Raw genomic sequence first — 19363 nt, 5'->3', positions numbered from 1 at the left:
TGAAAAGTGTTCATGACTTGAACCAAGAATAGGAAACAAAGATGTACAGGAAAAAGAAGACGATAACAATTGGATTTCTCATTTCCTCAATTTCTGATGATGGGTTTATGAAACTGCGTCAAAATACGTAACAGATACGTAAAAGGTGTGTAAAAATCTACGTAAGATTGAAAAGGAATATATACAGGGGGAAAATTTCCATGACTGGAACCGAAAAAAGGAAACGGAGACAGCAAAAAAGATGACCACATCGGAATGGGCAAAACATTTGCAAAAAAAAGTGTAAACCATCAATGATTGCTTGATTATTCGGTACATATTAGAATTAATAAACATTGTTAAGATTATCGTAATGTAAATAAAATCATAATTGTCTTAGAAAAGATGGTCAAATATAAAGGAGAAAGGAATTCCCTGAAACTTGATTTCAGAATGGCTCGATGATCTCATCTTGGGTCCTGACAGATTCGGCTTAAAGAGAGAGTAGCTGACATTTAAGCATTGTTTGAAATACTTTCACCGATTCATCTAGATGTGAGAAGATGGCTAATCTAAGAGGAGACATGCATGTTAGTTTGCTATTTCGATCTTTTAATGTCTTTAATACAGTCAGAAATGTAACAAGAGACAGTTCAATGTACGTTACCTTTATCCTTTCAAGTTCCCTCTGTGTGCGCTTCTTTTCATAGAACGATAACGTGTTGGCGTTGAGTATGCAAAATACCTTTTGGTATGTATCCTGAGGAAAAATCAAAACAGAAAAATATGTTACTTCCAAGCTGGTAGTACATCTTGCTGTGTTTGATGTGCATTCGCAGATAAGGGGCAACATTTAAATCATTTAAATTATTTGCAAATTGCAGGCAATTATACTCTCAACATTCACCACTTATATTTCTTATGACTCATTGTAAGTTATACTTTCAAGTCCAACAAATGTATATATTCAAGTTACTGGAATGAACCCAACTTTTTTCTATACTGTAGTGTTATGTCCCGCTTCAGAGCACTCGTATTGTCAGTACAAGCAGTATGAATATCATGTTTCTATCAGATCAAAGTTAGGAACTGTTTGTACTGACAATACCAGTGCTTTGAGAGCATGATATTGGAGTACAGGTTAGAGAGGTATTAGGAAATTGTCCCAACTGGCTGCAACTTCATAGAACGTCATGAATATTCAAACACTGCCATCCCACGGCTTTCCCTTCATTGACTACTGTACATAGCTGCTGCATGAATTATATACATGCGCCTGCATGCTGTACTGGTATATGTCGCAGCAAATAAAGGTCTGTAAACGGACCTAGAAATTCAAATTGACACAGATCAGAGGTAAACTAAATTGTCGATGGTTGTTAATTCATTTTTATCAGAAGTCATTGGCACTACCAAGAAATATGCTAGAAATGAGCTAAATTAGTCAGCAATAATCAAACTTGTGGAGGTCTTGTAATATCCTACATCTACACCCGGATATTTAACTGTTTTATTTGTCTCGTTTCAAAAGCTCCCAAGTAAGTTGAATCAGTTCAGTCTGAAATAAACTCCTTTTAGAAACTTCCTCCACTTCTAGCCTCATAATATTTGACCTTGAACTTGGAATAACCCAGCCATGGCAAACATCGCCCTGATGCTAACCAGTTTTTGATTTGCGTGCTTTTAGGTTCATTGTTGCAAGTGCACAGTAATATCAGGCACTGCACAGTAAATATGTTCAGTTTCAATAATGGGCAGTAAATATTTAACCAGAAAGCCGGAAGGATTTGTGATTCCTTGCCTTAAAATTTGAAAAGGAGTCTCCTGATTTATAATGCGACCCCAGTTAAATGTGTTCGAGTCAGAACCGAAAGATGAGAGATTTCCAGTTGCCTTGACGTACCACTTCAAAGTTATCTGTAACACTTGCAAGAGGACACTGGTAACCAATTAAATAGAGCTCTGATAAGGCATATATTGCAAACACAATACAAGTCCTACCTCAAGACTTTAGCCCCCCACATGTGGAAATGTCAGATATATGCACTGCCACATGCCTGTAGACATTTTCCATGACTAATTAAGTTTGACTACAATGTTCACCAAATCTACTCAGATACATAGTTATTGAAGTAAGCTTGCTGTAAAGATTTTCACAATTTTGACTGATACTGACCTAAAATGACCTTTGACCTTCACCCGAAAGGCTCATTAAGCACATCTTTGATACATGTTCAAGATTCTCTACAGCTGGGGTTCAGCTGAGTTAAAGTAGCACATTTACATGCTTTTGACCACTAATGACCTCCTACAGGTATGCCTTTTGACCTGAGCCACAAATGCGACTAGAAAGCTAGCAACACATTAAAGTGTACTTAATTTAACAACCAACTAAGAGATTTCCCCAAAGCTGTAGTTGTTGAGTAAGAAGGTTGAAAAAGACACTAGGTGGTTTTTATAAAGATCATGTTTCAATGTACAGGAAGTGTTTATATTTCCTTCAATACAAAACCAATTGTTCATTTCAAAGAAACTAACATATAGTTCGGTTTGGAATGTATCCAATTCATCTTCAGGAAAGAGTCATAGCTGGATAGATATAGTCAAGTGGGGTAAAAAAAAAAATTTACCTAAAATTTGCTCTAAAAATTGATGAGTAAGAGCTATTGTTTCGGTTCCAATGTTCAAGTGTGTGGAGTGGGATTTTCTTATTTAAAGAGAATCTAACAAAAATAACTTTTTTGTAATGGAAAGTGTCGTTTTTTGCGAAAAATGTTGTTTTTTTTTACCCCCAAAATTTGCTTAATTTGGGGTAAAAAAAAACAATGTCGGTGTAAAAAAAACAATGCTAGAAAACAGCTATTTTCTTCATGAATGTATCTTAAAATCATGTTTGCATATAATTACATCTAAGTATGAGCTACTACCTTTACATGAAAAAGGAAAAAAATTGTGAAATTGTTTTAATTCGTAATTATGGATGGCTCGTGTCATATGTCATGCTCAGCCATATTCATACTGTACAGTGTGTATATGATGCTACACAAATGTGGTGTAATATAGTAGACAAATTAGAGTTGAGCCAATTTCAGTTACTTCTGCCCAATTATTTAACATTTTTGACACATGATAGACATGAAAACTATTTGCCTAACCTCTAAAATCAACATTATGGAAAAATTTATCCATTCGGGCAAAATAGGGAGTACATTGGACCCGGAAAGTACTTGTTTTTTTTTTACCCCATTCGCATAATTTTTTGGGGGTAAAAAAAAACAAGGCCCCCCCATGAAGCGTGAATGAAATTGGAGTAATTCTACCATGGGGGAGTGTAATATCACTAACTGCTATGCTGTAACTGCTGGAATAATCTCCACATCATATAAGCTGGGTATGCAGGAGAAAGTTTCGGATATGTGGTACAAACTTCAAATTTTACTATTTTAGCATTCGCTTGATTCGATGAAGCGGTGATTGGCAGCGAAGTGACATAGAGTTCCAGAAATTATATAATAATAAACTAGACATAAAGGACTATCACCCAAAATAAATTGGAACTTTGGCTAAATATTCCCCTTCTATAAAAAGGGGTTGTTTTTTTTACCCCAACTACCCCCTTGCTTTTTTTTACCCCAACTGACTATACTGTACAATTTCAAGCATGTATCAGTGGTAACCATTGACCAATAGACAGTCAATCTTTGCATGGTATAGCTACAGTATATATCCTCAGACCATTTGAATTACCATGCCCTTTCCAATTAGGGACTGGGTTATAAAAGGTATGTCCATCAATATGTGGAATATTAAGGCATTGTATGTCATCACCCAATATCATAGTTGATAAAATGAAAGCATATCAATATGCATTCAGTGTCCATATAGTGGATTATAGTGGCATATAGTGGAATATTGACTTAATTTCTAACATATATATCTGGGGCCAAAAGTGATGACCTTTAAAGTTTCTAGATCCATCCAAATTTCCTCAGAGCTAAAACCTGACAAACAGAGAGATTATCTGCCAAATTATGGACAGCAAGAAAACAAAACTCTTGAACTTTGCAAGAAGTGCTGAAAATGATCAGGTTTTATACCCTGATTATACCCACACTAGTCTAAAGCTCTCTTATTTAGATACTTCAACTACCAGGTCTAAATCGTTTAAGCACAAAAGGTGATTGGAATTCTACCAGCCTGTTTGTTTCATCTTGTCCTCCAATAAGGCTTGAGATACATCTATTGTTCTATTACACTTTCTACCATGCATAGCTTACTGTAATCATAATAATAACCATTAATAATAATATTCAGAGAGGTCTCTGTCATTGCTATATACTTGCCATTCTCAATTCTCTGCTACCCAAGTATGTGTAACTTGTGAAGATTGCTCAAGTTTGCAAGTTAATATTGAAAATTGCTGTCAACAAACAAGAACACCTAACAAAAGGGCTCCTGCATGAACATGTGTTTAAGCTATATACTCTAAACTAGAAACTAAGTCAACATTTTTTTATTTTTTTTATTTTTGTAATTTAATCAAAATTACTATTTGCTGATCTTTCAATGTTGTCCGATTCTATTTGACTATTATTTCAGACATATAGTACTGATTTGGGGACAACCCCCCAAACTTACTTGTACAAACACGTGTAGTAACTTCTGGGTGGTAGATACGGAAAGCGGAATTAGTGGGCGTGGCCCAGGGGGCGAAGGCGCAGTGCTAAAACGTTTCCAAATGTGTAGTTAGGTAGATAGGAAAGTGCAATTGTGGAGTGGGAGACAGGTAAGAGAGGAGCGAAGTAAATCCATGTATATATACAGAATAAAATCTCATCCCCCCAAAGGAAGGATAAAATGCCAGCTACCCAGCTTGCCAATCAATCCTGTATTGTATACCAGCTACCACAGATACACTAGTTCATGATAGAGTTGGCAGATTTCAAAGTGCAAGTTAAGTTAATTTGACATAAAGTTGACAAATTTCAAAGTAACAGATATCAATCTTGCTTAAATTGTAAAGTGTTAACGGAAAATACTATCATTTAGTCATTCAAGTTACATTATGAATTCATCAACACAGATTATACGCAAACATTCAGAAGTATGATAATTAGAAGATATCATCATTTTACTGAGGCTTTGGTTCCAGAAAACAGATGCAAGTAAAAGTCTTCTGATCAATCATTGTAGGCTGTACCAAAAACAGTCATTAGCTGCTAAAGAAAGAGTGTTGATTATATTTGTATAACTGTAAGAATGATCAGGTTTCTAGAGGGAAAACATAATTAAAGATGTCTGAGCTTGCCTTTGACAGGGATTGACGGATATAAGGTAGCTGTACTTGTAATAGGCCTGTAATGATAAACAAAGATATTGGTAGCTGTACTTGTAATAGGCCTGTAATGATAAACAAAGATATATATACGGTAGCTGTACTTGTAATAGGCCTGTAATGATAAACAAGGATATATGGTAGCTGTACTTGTAATAGGCCTGTAATGATAAACAAAGATATTGGTAGCTGTACTTGTAATAGGCCTGTAATGATAAACAAAGATATTGGTAGCTGTACTTGTAATAGGCCTGTAATGATAAACAAGGATATATGGTAGCTGTACTTGTAATAGGCCTGTAATGATAAACAAAGATATATATACAGTAGCTGTACTTGTAATAGGCCTGTAATGATAAACAAAGATATATATACGGTAGCTGTACTTGTAATAGGCCTGTAATGATAAACAAAGATATATATACGGTAGCTGTACTTGTAATAGGCCTGTAATGATAAACAAGGTCACTTCAAAGGATTATATTCTCTACTCAAACAGTTTTGTCAACTACTTTCCTAATTACTGTTCTCATTTTACACAAGTACAGCAGAACTAGTTTTAGCTAACAACAATTTAAGAATATGGTGAGGCAGTCAATTATGCTGTTTCCGAACAGTGAAATGATAATACTGGCTGACATTATGATCACTATAACGCAAAGCTGTGGGAAAATCATGCCTTTCATTTTGACATTCCTTCCATGAGATATATACAGCAAATGCTGAAGTACTGTAGTGTGTGAACGGTGGATTTCATCCTGACAATGTACTGTTTGTTTGCACGGAAATTCCCTTCATAAGAGTTTTGAATGAACACAAGATTCAATTCAGGTGAGTGCACAAAGCCTGACAAACTCAGCCCACACTGCACAATTCAGGCTGACATTAAATATAACACTGAACAGCACTTTCAAGAATATTCTACCACACAGTATCAAGGACATTGTATGCTTCAGTTCAGCCTTGCAGGGTATGTAAATACCATAATTTCTGTCGTATGACAATATTATAAATAGTAACTTTTCTTCAGTCTAATTAATTTGATTTGACCATGACATAAGACAGACCCATTGTAAAATAGGATGGACAAATGCCATAAACATCTGTTTGTGACCTTGTCCAGCAACTGCACAGATCAATAAAAGCTGTTGATATTGGTCTAATTATCAATCCTAACCTGGCAGTGGATGGCATGACTACTACTACTCTGTAATAAGCAGTAAACAGGTACCTGCACTAATGATTGGAATTACTTTAGATGATCACATTGACAAACACTCAAACAGTGTCAAATCCTTCTTGTAATGAAACAGCCAATACAATGTAACTCCTCATTTAAAGGGTGTGAAGACTTGCGCAAAAAGAAACTTCTAATGCCGGTAATTTGACCTAGTTTTGAATGAGGTGTAACAGAAGTGTTAGACACCACCATCGATCCCAGAAAATACACACACCGCTTGCTACCATCGGTAATTAGACACTAGTGTACAGTCAGTACATACAGCTGTGGTCAATACCCACAGCACAGTGTATAAACCATACAGCGATGGACATCTCAGGTCCAGCTAAAGATAACAATTAAGGAATCACGTTTCATTACTGTCTGCATTTTGTAGTGACACGAACAAAACGTCACTTGCAAGCAACAGAAAGTAAACTTTTTCAGATGGCTGCATGCGGTTTGGGGCGAGTCTTCAATGCCTTTAAGTGCTCATTCTCCAAACTATATACTGTATGTGCAGGCTAACAGGCATTCTGCATTAATCAGATCAGCATTTTGCACTGATTTTAACAGTTTCGAATAAAAAACTGCATTCATTACAAGATGACAACTTCCGAAATACTGTTATTTTCTTCTTTTACTTTAAAAATAGACTGATCTTGTTTTTTCACTTCATCTAAACAGTCCCCTTTTGTATGATTGATTGACATAAATTTAGAAACTTGTATGTGTAGACGGCAATATTTTTACAATTCAGTTGGAATCGCTACCAAAATTAAATTGATTTTTTTCAGTTTTACATTAATTAGTCACAAAATTGATGTTTGGAGGGTTATAAAGCTCATTTAGATTAAGTGCAATCTTGTTTCCAGTAACATTTCTCATTGATCTTCATATAGTACTTATGAATCCGAAGCAAATCTAACATATAAGTACCAAATCACACAATTTCAATGAGATTTCAATTTCAATGTAGAATGCTAATTGCAGTCGCTCTTCTGTATTCAGAAACTTAAAAAAACAAATTGTCTATGTATATAATTAACAAGACATGGGCAAAATCAGCTCAAGAAAAGTGTGAATGCCAAAGATAGATTCAGCAGAAAGAGAATATAGTATGTGGGTGGGTCACAAGGAGTAGAGTGCTAAAAGTTTAGCAAGTTTGGAGTCATATGTAGTAGAGTAGAATAAATACTATGTGTAGTAGGATAAGTTGTGTAGGAACAAAAAGTAAGGACCAGGGTCTAAACATCCCCCATAACTTTCCGTTAAGCAGCCCACTTAGATCATAGAGAAAATTTGGAGGAACTTTATGATTTCACACTTTGTTACGTTGCAACATATTGTGGACACAATTATACACTGCTTTTCCAGAATTGTAGGTAATTGTGGGCAGAATGTGGAAACTGTTCTGTTCTATACATTATGATTGTACAGACATCATATAACTCTGTCATAGCATATGAACGGTACAGATCTAACCTTAAACATGTTCATTTGACAATGACAGATTCATGGAGGAAGTTGTTGTACAAAGCATGTAAATGGTAGAGCGAATATAACCATTTAAATTTAATGCCTATTTGGGCAGACAGAAATGCTTCCCACAATACATAATTACCAATGCAGCTACTGTGCTATACCTGTGCAGTAGCGCTAAACTTGAATTATACTAGTATTTCTGGTATACAACAGTACTTTCAGTGTATGAGTGAATGCAATGCAGCATGGTAATTAGCTCAATGGTTAATGAATTAAAGGAATTGTCTGGTGGAAGATTTTGATACATTGTCCTTGTTGTTATTATTTTTCTCTTTCTAACCATGTAAAAATTGTCCCCATTCGACGTTTTCTTCTTGTAGAAATCTGGTTTTCAAATTCACCAGTTTCTCACCAAAAGTACCGTTTGTTCGAACGCTTCAATATGGTGATTGACGTAGTGCTTGCAGATAGGCAAAACAGGCGACTTGAAGTTAGCACTCCCAATTTCGCAGCAAATAAACTCACGTGTAAGCACATTGGATTGCCTCATATATATAACGTACATACTCGCGAACGTATATACCACGATGCTCAGTTGGTGTACTTGTATAGCGTTACACATAGTACACTCACACTCAAACCACAGTTCATTAACTGTTCTTCGAAATCGCTGAAATAAAATTCACGGATCAAATTAACAGTAAAAGGAAACTTGTAAAGTATTCGTTAAACCGAAAGATGAAACTTGGCGGAATCGATGTCATCGCAGAACTGTCCGATTGTAAACTTTAGAGTAGCCTATACACGCGAACATTCTTCGCGCTGGAGCTGGATACCGCGATGTATAAAAAACGAAGAGCCTGCTGTTAAAACTTATCTTGTGTTACACAAAGACCACGAAACCACCGATCTGTATGGCGGCTTAAGGAGTTTTTTAAATCATATCTAATTTATAAGAAATTTCACCGGAAGTTATTGAAGAAATTGATCGAATCGTTGTCAGAGCAGAATGTAGCACTGAGAAGCTTATAGGCTTCGCAGAACTGTCCGATTGTCAACGTTTGAGTATAGCCTACATGCGAACATTTTTCGCGTTGGAGCTGGATAGCGCGATGTATAGCCTGAACAACCCAGAGTCTGCTGTTAAAATTTACCTTGTGTTACACAAAGACCACGGAACCACACCGATCAAGTACATGGCGGCTTAAGGAGTTTTTGAAAACATATCTAATTTTTAAGAAATTTCACCGGAAATTAAGGAAGAAATTTATTTGTATACAAACGCTGTTTTTGTTGTGATTACCGTATAGGTACTGTGCGGAGGTGGGTTATGACGCAATCTGCTATGGCAGAGCTGACGTCACGTATTGTACTGTTCAAATCATATTTGAAATGTCTATCCATAACGATTAAAAAAACGTTTCTCTGTCAAACGCAACATTAGCGTTCTCATACTTTGACAACATGTTTGGAAAATTATTTACTATTTTTTAAGGTAACTTCTTTGGGCCACCAGACAATCCTTTTAATACAATGAAAACCAGAAAATGAAAGCAATGCCCAAACATATTCATAGAGTAGTTAGCCTCTAGTACATGGTAATATTCATGAACACCAAAGCTCAGGATTATCTATTGACTAATGCAGCAACATATATACAGGAAGGTACTAGGAATCAGTTATCACATTGACAAAGTCAATTTAGTGACATAGTATAATTGAAATATATGCATGAATATTAATCAGATCACATTTTATGATCTCATATAAGCATTATATACTTACATTGTATCATCCAAGTGCATGTAGGTAATTAGACTGTACAGTATACTATTTCAGAGATTAAGAATTATCTGATTAAGAATTATATGTTCACTGATTAATATCATGTATAGTGTAACAAACCTACAGTAATATGCCAAGGATGAAACCATGGAATATTTGGTTCAAGATTATCTTGTGTTTCAAAGCCATTTCTTGCAATTTGATGAATATTAATGACATCAAGTTGGAGACGTCACAAAAATGTGAGTTATTATGTATCAATATCACAATACCAGTATAAACCAAATTTTACATTAAGTCCCATCGTTTATTAATATTCATGGTGGGAACCAAAAACAATCTACTCATTACAGGCATCTTTCTACTAAGTATAACATTGATTCAACTTTTGCTTGTTGTGGTATTTACATCACCATACCAAGTATAAACTAAATCGGACATACGGTTGCAGAGATATAGACATTTTAAGAATGTAAATGTTAAGCCCCACCCACTTATTAATATTCATGAGATGGGAGCAACAAACAACAGGGTTCATCTACACATCATCGGGCATCTTCCAACCAAGTATGAAATGGATTCAACTAGTGTTGGTTGAGATAATTGTGGTTACAAACTGTTTTACATGTTTTCCATTAAGCCTGACCAGTCATGAATATTAATGAGATAAATTGTTGTTGTTGTTGCAAAAAACGTGTACTTACTATGAAGTTACACCACAATACCAAGTATGAACTAAATCGGACATAATGCTTAAGAGATATTGACATTTTAAGAATTTTATGTACAGTAACAACCTGCTTACTCATTAATATTCATGAGATGGAAACCTAAAACAATAGGGCACATCTAAACATCATGGGTATCTATCTACCATTTATGATATTGATTCAACTTGTGGTTGTTGAGATATCACTTACAAGCTAGCCGTCACATACACACAAACACAGACTACTGTACATACTGTACACGCATGTACACATGAAAGCACAATTACAAAGGTTACTGGGCCTTCCGCATAATACCCAATTCAAGCAGTTAAGTATTGAATATTGCCTTCTATTATCACACCCACAGTACAGTACACACATACACTACTAGTAAAGCTATTGTACCAGAATATAACAATCATCAATATTGCACCCAGCAGTATTCCAAAACTCTGTACAGTAGTAGTATGGACATTTAAAAGCACAATACATACATAAATATAACTGATAAATACTGTACATGTATACACAATTTTGGTTGTTAAACTACAGTGATGCAGTAATGCTTAAACTTTCAAAAAACATTTCATAGCCACTCTTTAAAGGTTTTTCCCTCATTTGACTATCCATTTTCACACTCCTCACTGTCTGGGAATACATACATGTGTACAGTATACAGTATACTGTCAAATGGTTTCTAGGGTCGGAATTTCAGTTAGAACTAAAACACCTTTAGCACTTATTTATAAATAGCACAAGTTTATTAGTTTTAGCACTTATTAGCATGCTTAACTTAAAAATCTAATTTCTAACTTTTGGTTTTATTGAAAGAATCTGTCTTTTTTGTTACAGTTGCTCAATTATATCGCACTGTTGTTGGCAAATGATTAAACACGGTAATTTAAGCCAGATGTCGACTGAGCCATGATTGATTATTGAGAAATTTGCAATAATTGTTAATTTTTCCAGGCTCGGTGCATGGCTACAGCTGTTGTCATATTTATCACCGTTATTTCTGTCCCAGTTTCTAATTTGCATCTGTTCCACTGACCCCCCCCCCCACCTTCCCCAGCTCTGACAACTACCCACCAACATAAATAATTGATGTTCACTGGGTTTCAACTGCACAAAACAATACAATATTGACTATGTACACCTACAGGGACGTTCTACGGCTTGGTTAATAATGCAAGCCCACAGAGGTGTTAGAATTTTCAATTTTCTACAGTACTTCTAAACGCTAGATGGGTACATTGCAGTATGTGTTGTACACTACCATGCTTGCAATACTCACTGTAGTGTACAGTGGGAGTGAGTACCTAAACCAAACATATATAAAGTATTTCTGCCAGGTACAGTATTTGGCCTGCATTTAGAAACTAAACTTGCAAACACACCAAATAATTAGTAAAACACTAACTGTACGTAACATTTGTAAGGAATTTACAAATCATTTTGGTACAACTCCAATGTCAGGACTGGCCATTTTATTTTTTAAATAAGTTAATAGAGCTTGTTTCATGTTCAAAGGATATATGAATACTTCAGAAAAGTATTTTCAATATTAAAATGCAATTAGGCAAATATTAATATATTATGGTTTATAATGAACGCTCCTTAAAGGCAACACAAACCAACCATAATTTTTGGCTAATATCACAGAGTGTGATTATAACAGCTCCCCCAAATAGCCAAGGAAAATCTTGTTTGGTTTGGAAGAGATCTTACTTTATAAGTTCTGTCTGGGAGCTGTCATGTTGTATATTTTGTGATGTCATAGAGCCAATAGGATCTGGGAAACTTTTACTTTCTCTTTGTTTTTCCTTTCATATTTTCATAGTAAAATGCTAGCAGGGTTGATATATCGAAACCAATCCTTAGAGCTTCAATATTTTAGTTTGCAAAACCCTTCCCCATTACAGAAAATAAACATTGTATTATTTAAAGGAAAGAAACATTGAAAAGAAAGTGTCAGGCACAGGTGGCGAAATGATATCGTATTTAGACTTGATCACGTCTTCAGTGTTGTGTGTGAAGGACCATTAACTCTGTAATATCTGCTAAATGGAAAAAAGATTTTCCTTAACTGTTTGGAGAAAGTTTTCATGACAGTTATCTATCACAGATATAATTAATTATGGTAAGGTTTGTATCTCCATTAATTCAAGGACAAATTCTCTACACTGATGTACATGCATTCTGATGGTCCCTATCTATGTCAAAAATCATGATTAAAAGTATTTCAAACGTATATCAAACTGGCCCTTCACCGGGGAACACACTGTTCAAATTTAATACATACAGTATGTACAGTATCTTTAGCTTTCTGTCCAGGCAAATTCAGCTTCTGCTAATATCTATCCTGTGCAGATGTACAGTACACATAGGCGTAGGAGCCCAATTTGATTTGGGGGGGCTGTAACGACTTGCCCGAAAAAATATTACCAAACTTTTTCGCGTGCTCACCGCGCGCGTTCAACATCTTAATGTGCATATAATATAGACATGCATGGTTATTACTCCGCATGCCAATGACATACATTCATTTGCCTGTGTTACTACCATTCCATATTGGTTATCATTTTTGGGAAAGTCGTTACAATAATGTTGATAATAATAATAATATCAGTTTAACCATTGAAAAACACATTGCAATTTATTTTTCTGTCAGTAGGTGCCGGAAAAATTCTCAGCATATTGCACAAATTTTCACAAAAATAGTTGGTTGGGGGGCTGGATTGGTGGCCAGCTCCCCCCCCCCCTTCATCTCCTATGCATATATGGATGTACAGTAGCCTGTAGTATGGAGAGTTTTTGTCTTGTGTTCATCTTAATTTTTCCAAACATATTATTTTGATTTCACATGTGCAGCAAAGAGAAAACTTTATGGTACACAACAATCACAGCTCTATCAATTTTAAATGACAGTTTGGTGCATTTACAATTTGAAAATCACGCCGTGGGAGGATACGTAGAACCGTGATCGTCTCATAGTGAAACTGTGACTAGATCTGAGTTGACAGGTTTGTTGTAAAAGTAATTAGTAAACTTTTCAAAATCAGTTTAAAAAAGGCACTAGTTGATTTTTTTTTTATAGTATATAAAACTCGGGACCTTTTACTAATATTACACACAAGGGGCTACCCTAGTAATTTCTTGGTTTACATGAGACATTGACAATTTTGTCCAATCATGTAACACTGTGATCATCACATAGCACTTTGATAGTTTTGTATCCTATCCTGGGATTTTGAGTGAAATTTAAGAGACAGATTTTCATCAAGATATCTATGATTGACACTTTACATATACCTAGCCTAGTGCTTACTGGAATTCAGAACCATTTCATGCTCACCTTGTTAACTCTTAGTTCCACATATCCTTCTAGGTATCTGAACTGTCCTGCTAAATCATCTTCACGAAAAGCCATCTTGTGTTTATGAAATAAATTAACCCAATACAGGAATTGTTTGAAGTATCACAATCTGCAACAACTTCTGACACTGATTCACTGATAATTCGATTTTAGTCACAGTAATGTTTGTAGTCCTGGAGTAAAAACTTAATTGTTGGTCACGATGGTCCCATTGAAATCCTGTATTGATGGTAATGTTCCACTCGGTGGCTTATGGCCCTTTGTATCATGGTTAGAACCTGCCTGAGGCTAAATCAAGAAAAGATATGATCACCGGAATGTAATAATCACACGAACAAAGTTTATTCTCAACCAAGTAGGCCTATACTAGTTAAGTTGTATACAGTTACAAGTACCCTAGGCATACACCATGCTCATAAGGTGACTTTCGGACGGAGTCAATGCTTTACCAGGGCAGCAGCATGTTCTCTGACCATCAGTACTTATTAACGGGTTTAAAGTGGCAACGAAGTCCAGTTTAAATTCTCAAAATGGTGCCCAAATGCACAGCTTTGAACTGATTGCTTCCTTAAAACATTTCAATGCCAATCGGGCATGAAATTCACCAATGCGTAGTCTATCAATTAAGCTGTTGTTGACTTTCTTCCTGCTGATGTTGCTATTGTAGTTTCTGCAGGTACGGTAGATCCGAGCTCTTGTTGTCAACTTATGTGAAAACAGCTCGAACACAACGTTGTAAAAGTGCGCAGGCGTTCCGTAGCAGCTTCCTGTTCTGCCCTTCACACCGTTGAAACTTACTACCCGGAAGTAACTTTGCATTTCGCAGAACAGGTGCTAACGAGTGAAGTTCGCCAAAAAAGAAAAAAAAAATCCTGTCGCTGAAAAGGTTCGACTTAAAATAAGGAACTATTGTATAACCGTAGATACAGTCTGAGAAAACACACTAGCGTCATGCGAAATGAAAATATTAACTTCTTATTACAAATAATTAATCTGCTATTAACATAATTAATCTGTTATTACACATGATTAATTTGTTCGATGAAACTTAAATTTAAGAGCAACCCCGAAATGACCCTCAAAAGTCCACTGGTCCTCTGCAGTGCATTCTGTATTATAAATTGCGGTATTTGGACATTTCTCTCAACAACGTCACTTTCTAACTACAGTTTTTCTTCATTTCTAAACAAAGGTAACTTTTTAGTAAACAAAAAGGCAATTTTCATATCAAAACTGAAAAATTTTCATTAATTAAGTTACTAATTAATTACTAAGATACTTATACTTTCAAAAACACTTGGGTGACGTTCTCCGCAGTTGCGTACGTAGCCAGATGGGGAACGTTCCCCTACCTAGAAATTTTCGGTGACCAATCAGCTAGGGACGGCCTAAAAAAATCGGCGTAAGGCAAATAAAAATAAATAGGTGCGTCAATCCGAATTAAAAAGTGGAGGTACATAAATGACTGAACACGGATTAAACTGAAGGAGTAGAGCGAAGCCTTTATCACGGGTGGCATCCAGGGGCGAATCCCCGGCGGGTCCAGGGGGAGGACTCGTATCTAGAAATCTTCAAGTTTACTTCTGTTTGGTCCCTGAATTGATATGCCAGTCATGAATATATAATTTTAACAAACGCCATATCTGACAAGTGAGTATACTTAAATCAAGAAAGACTTATCTATGTAACATCCGGGTCAACTTAGGGTCTTTATGTCATGATTAATAAAACTGAAACTTAAACTCCAAAACGGAAGCAATCTGGGATCTTGCAAACAAGAATAAACCATCTTGTTATACAGATGTCTACAACATGCACACATATGCTATCATTTGTACATTTATAAAAAAAAAAAAAGAAGGCACATTCACTTTATTTGAAACATATGACCTGGCCACAGGCGCGTAGCCAGGGGGCGAGGGCGACCGCCCCCCCCCCCCCCTTGAGCATATTTTTGTGTATGTTTTTATGATATCGCTAGTAATTTCAAGCCTAGATGCAACTTACAAGGCCTGGGAAGTGCCATTTCCAGCGATCTGGGAGGCATTTTCAGCCAAAATTTTCTTGTGCGCATAGCGCCAATGTATGGTGGCGCTACGCTTAGATACTTTTCAATGCAGAATCTACGGCTCTGATAGTTTGCCTACAGGTTCGCCCCTCCCTTGGTAAATTCCTAGGAATAACATTACAACAACTTGAAAGTTCGATGTTGATCGAAATACTGTCTGCCAGTCCGAAGCCACTTGTTATTTGCAATTTTGTATTGACATACTGTTGAAAATGTAAACAAAGACTTAAAATCCGAGAAGTGTGTAATTAATCTAGGGAAATACCCAGATTGTTTTTAACGGCGCGTTTCGTAATAATGGAAGAAGGAAATACTAGTAGCCAAGTAGCCTACCAGGAATTCGATTATCTTTGCTCGGTATTTTTACTGTATAAATTCATTTTATTACTACTGGCTAGTTGTGTCATCGAGTTGAATTGTTCAGGGAACTTTTTAAATTGGACCATGGTGTTGGCCTACTGACTCTAGTAACAATCAGCACTGAGACAGTTACCCTAAAACCCCGCTTTATCCACCCCCCCCCCCCATACACCTCCTGGCCTGCGTCAACAGAAAGACGAAGTGGCAAATAATACATGGCGTCTTGAGCGTGGACATCGCATGGCTTCGGAAATATATTCCGCAGAGTAATGAGTAAGTAATATTCTGCAAACTGTATGAAAATGCTGCAGTTTCGGGGAGCTATAATCCCACGGCAGCCTATAACAGAGAACACAATGCAATCATAAATACTTCCTAGGCTACGCATGTTATAGTACAAAGCTGGAATCATAACAAATTGTCAATTATGTTGTTTTGAAAACGTTGCTTGGCCAGTTAATGCAGTCGGTCTCAATAGAGCTATTCGTTGCCAAAATCAAACTACTTGAGAGACGATCTAACCAGTGGCTTCATACGCCAAATTGTGGGAAATGAACGGCCAACCAGGATAGCAATCAACCAAGTGGCCACGGTTATACTGATCTAAAATCTGGAGAAAGACCCCCAGACAGTGGTGAAACTAAGCCAGTGTAGCTGGTGCGACCGGCAGGCCGCGGAAAAAGTAATCAAAGTAAAAAAAAAATATACCCATCCACCGAAGCCGGCCCAATGATAAAATTCTCTCCCGATACCCCACCAAAGTGGAATCTGGCATAGTGGCTATCCGCGAGTATCCGGGCGTCTAATGGCGCCAAATTTCACGAATCTCTCACCCAAGCTCCAGTGGCGGAGCGTCCATACAGTCAGGGCGTTGATGCCCCCCCCCCCCTGACGGACTCAAATGGACTGCTGGCGCCCTTTTCAGCTTTTTACCACTTTTTACTTATTCGCGAATATTGACTTTTTTATTGCGCTCTCATCTACCTATTGACATTTGTCACATTTTATTGGTGTAATTTTCTGACACCTATTTATTCTTCGTTGATCTACAAATTAGCAAGGCCTGTAAAGGGTCATTTCCAGCGATCTAGGGAGTATCTATACTCAAAAAATAATCTGCACGATCCGCGCCATGGCGCGGATCGTACAGACTATTTTTTATATGGCCAGATAAAACTTCATCTGCATATCATGTCTGGATTGACTCTTTATCCAGTTATATCTGGCTTTATATGGCCAGATAAAACTTGATCTGCATGGCCATATTAAACCAGATATAAAGCCAGATCTGGGATTTCGGTAAGGGCAACCTGTGGTGGCGATCCGCTTAGATAGTGTCGAAAGCGCCCCTACAGACCATTCTCGACCCTCCCTGACCAATACCCCTAGCTCCGCCACTGGCAAGCTCAAACATCGGTTAGAACATTTCCCAATGATGCAATATAGAACAACTAGTAACATAAACAGGACATGCTTCGCCGCCCCTGTATGCGGAAGTGTATATAAAAATGCCGCTGTATACCATCACTACTATCATATTAGTCACTGGATAACCACTAGAATAACATTACAACATCTTGAAAGTTCGATGGGGATCGAAATACTGTCTGGCAGTCTCGAAGCCACGTGTTATTTGTAATTCTGTATTTACATACTGTTAAAAATGTAAACAATGACATAAAATTCGAGAAGTGTGTAATCTGGGGAATGTCCAGATTGTTTCGCAATAAGGGAGAAGGAATTACTACCAAGTAGCCTACCAAGAATTCGACTATCTTTTCTCAGAATAGTTTACGTGCCATTGATGAGTTCTGTTATTTACTATAGTACTGACGGAGAGAGAGGCTGAAGAAATTCATTTTATTGCAGCTGGCTACTAGTGTCATCGAGTTGAATTGTTCAGGGAACTCTTTAATTTGGACCATAGTGTTGGCCTACTGACTCTAGTAACAATCAGCACTGGAATGGTTACACTAAAACCTCGCTTTATCCACCCCCCCCCCCACCGCCACCTCCCCGCCTGCGTCAACAGAAAGACGTCGTTGCGACTTGAATTGTCGGGACTCAACGGCCAAACCGGATAGCAATCAAGCAAATGGCCACGGTTATACTGATCTAAATTCTGGAGAAAGACCCCCAGACAGTAATGAAACTAGGCCAGTGCAGCCGGTGCAACCGCCCGGCCGGGTAAAAAGTACTGAAAGTGAAAAAAGTATACCCATCCACCGAAGCCGGCCCACTAAACATAGGATAAAATTCTCTCCCGATACCCCACCAAAGTGGAAATTCTGAGGAAATCCTGGCATCATAGTGGCTATTCGGGAGTCCACAGGTGCCAAATCTAAAAAATCTATCACCCAAGCTCAAACAATGGTTGGAACATTTCCCTATGATGCAATGGAGAAATACATTCGTGAATTTTTGAAATGAATTCCGATCTTCATAGTGGACTCGAAATGAAGGCACACAAGTTGTCAAGAAGTATTAATATCCTATTCCTTTACTTAACTACAAACAATTTAAGACATGAAGTTAGTATAGATCCCAGAAGTTTCATACAGCTGCTATTTACACAAATTGGTTGGACGTCCGACCCGAATACCCAAAGTATGGTGTCTCGGACACAAGTACAAGATACTATTTTCGTTTATGTACGTAGTAATTGAGTAAAAATGAATGTAAGGACAAGTTAATGGCGCTATGCACCATAACAACAGCAAAACATATTTCTTCGCGGCTTGGTCCATCGTGATGTGGTGTACTGGGGAAAATATAGTCTTCTCATTGGCGTAACTACTGTGGGAGGGGTAATCAGTTGAATATATAGGTGGTGGAGGGGTTGGTGTTTAAGACTGCTTTCCTCCTTTTTCAATTGATAGCTAGAAAATGTGGAGAAAAACACGTCCACTCAGCACCAAAGAAGACATTCTACCCTGCTGGACATACTAAGTTGCGCATGCATTAATCTATCTGACGATTGGTGCGACCGATCTTTAATGTAACTCAAACGGGCGGTCCCCTTGATCAAACCTTGCACAATACCCCC

At 37.1% G+C, this 19363-nt stretch overlaps 1 protein-coding gene across 3 annotated transcripts in view; it reads right to left on the bottom strand.

Moving 5' to 3' along the window:
- The window catches only part of LOC139978748 (uncharacterized), a 68469-nt gene extending 53864 nt beyond the window's left edge, over positions 1-14605 (bottom strand). For all 3 annotated transcript variants that reach the window (XM_071989212.1, XM_071989214.1, XM_071989213.1), the window contains exons 1-2: positions 13869-14605; positions 647-739 (exon numbers count right to left, since the gene is read on the bottom strand). In XM_071989212.1, the coding sequence (XP_071845313.1) occupies positions 647-739; positions 13869-13943 (168 nt within the window). In that variant the 5' untranslated portion in view covers positions 13944-14605. The remainder of the gene's footprint in view (positions 1-646; positions 740-13868) is intronic.
- Positions 14606-19363: the final 4758 nt, after the last annotated feature.

The sequence above is a fragment of the Apostichopus japonicus genome, chromosome 13 (genome assembly GCF_037975245.1).
Source record: "Apostichopus japonicus isolate 1M-3 chromosome 13, ASM3797524v1, whole genome shotgun sequence".
Classification (NCBI taxonomy): Eukaryota; Metazoa; Echinodermata; class Holothuroidea; order Aspidochirotida; family Stichopodidae; genus Apostichopus; species Apostichopus japonicus.
This window is presented reverse-complemented; position numbering and strand designations above follow the sequence as displayed.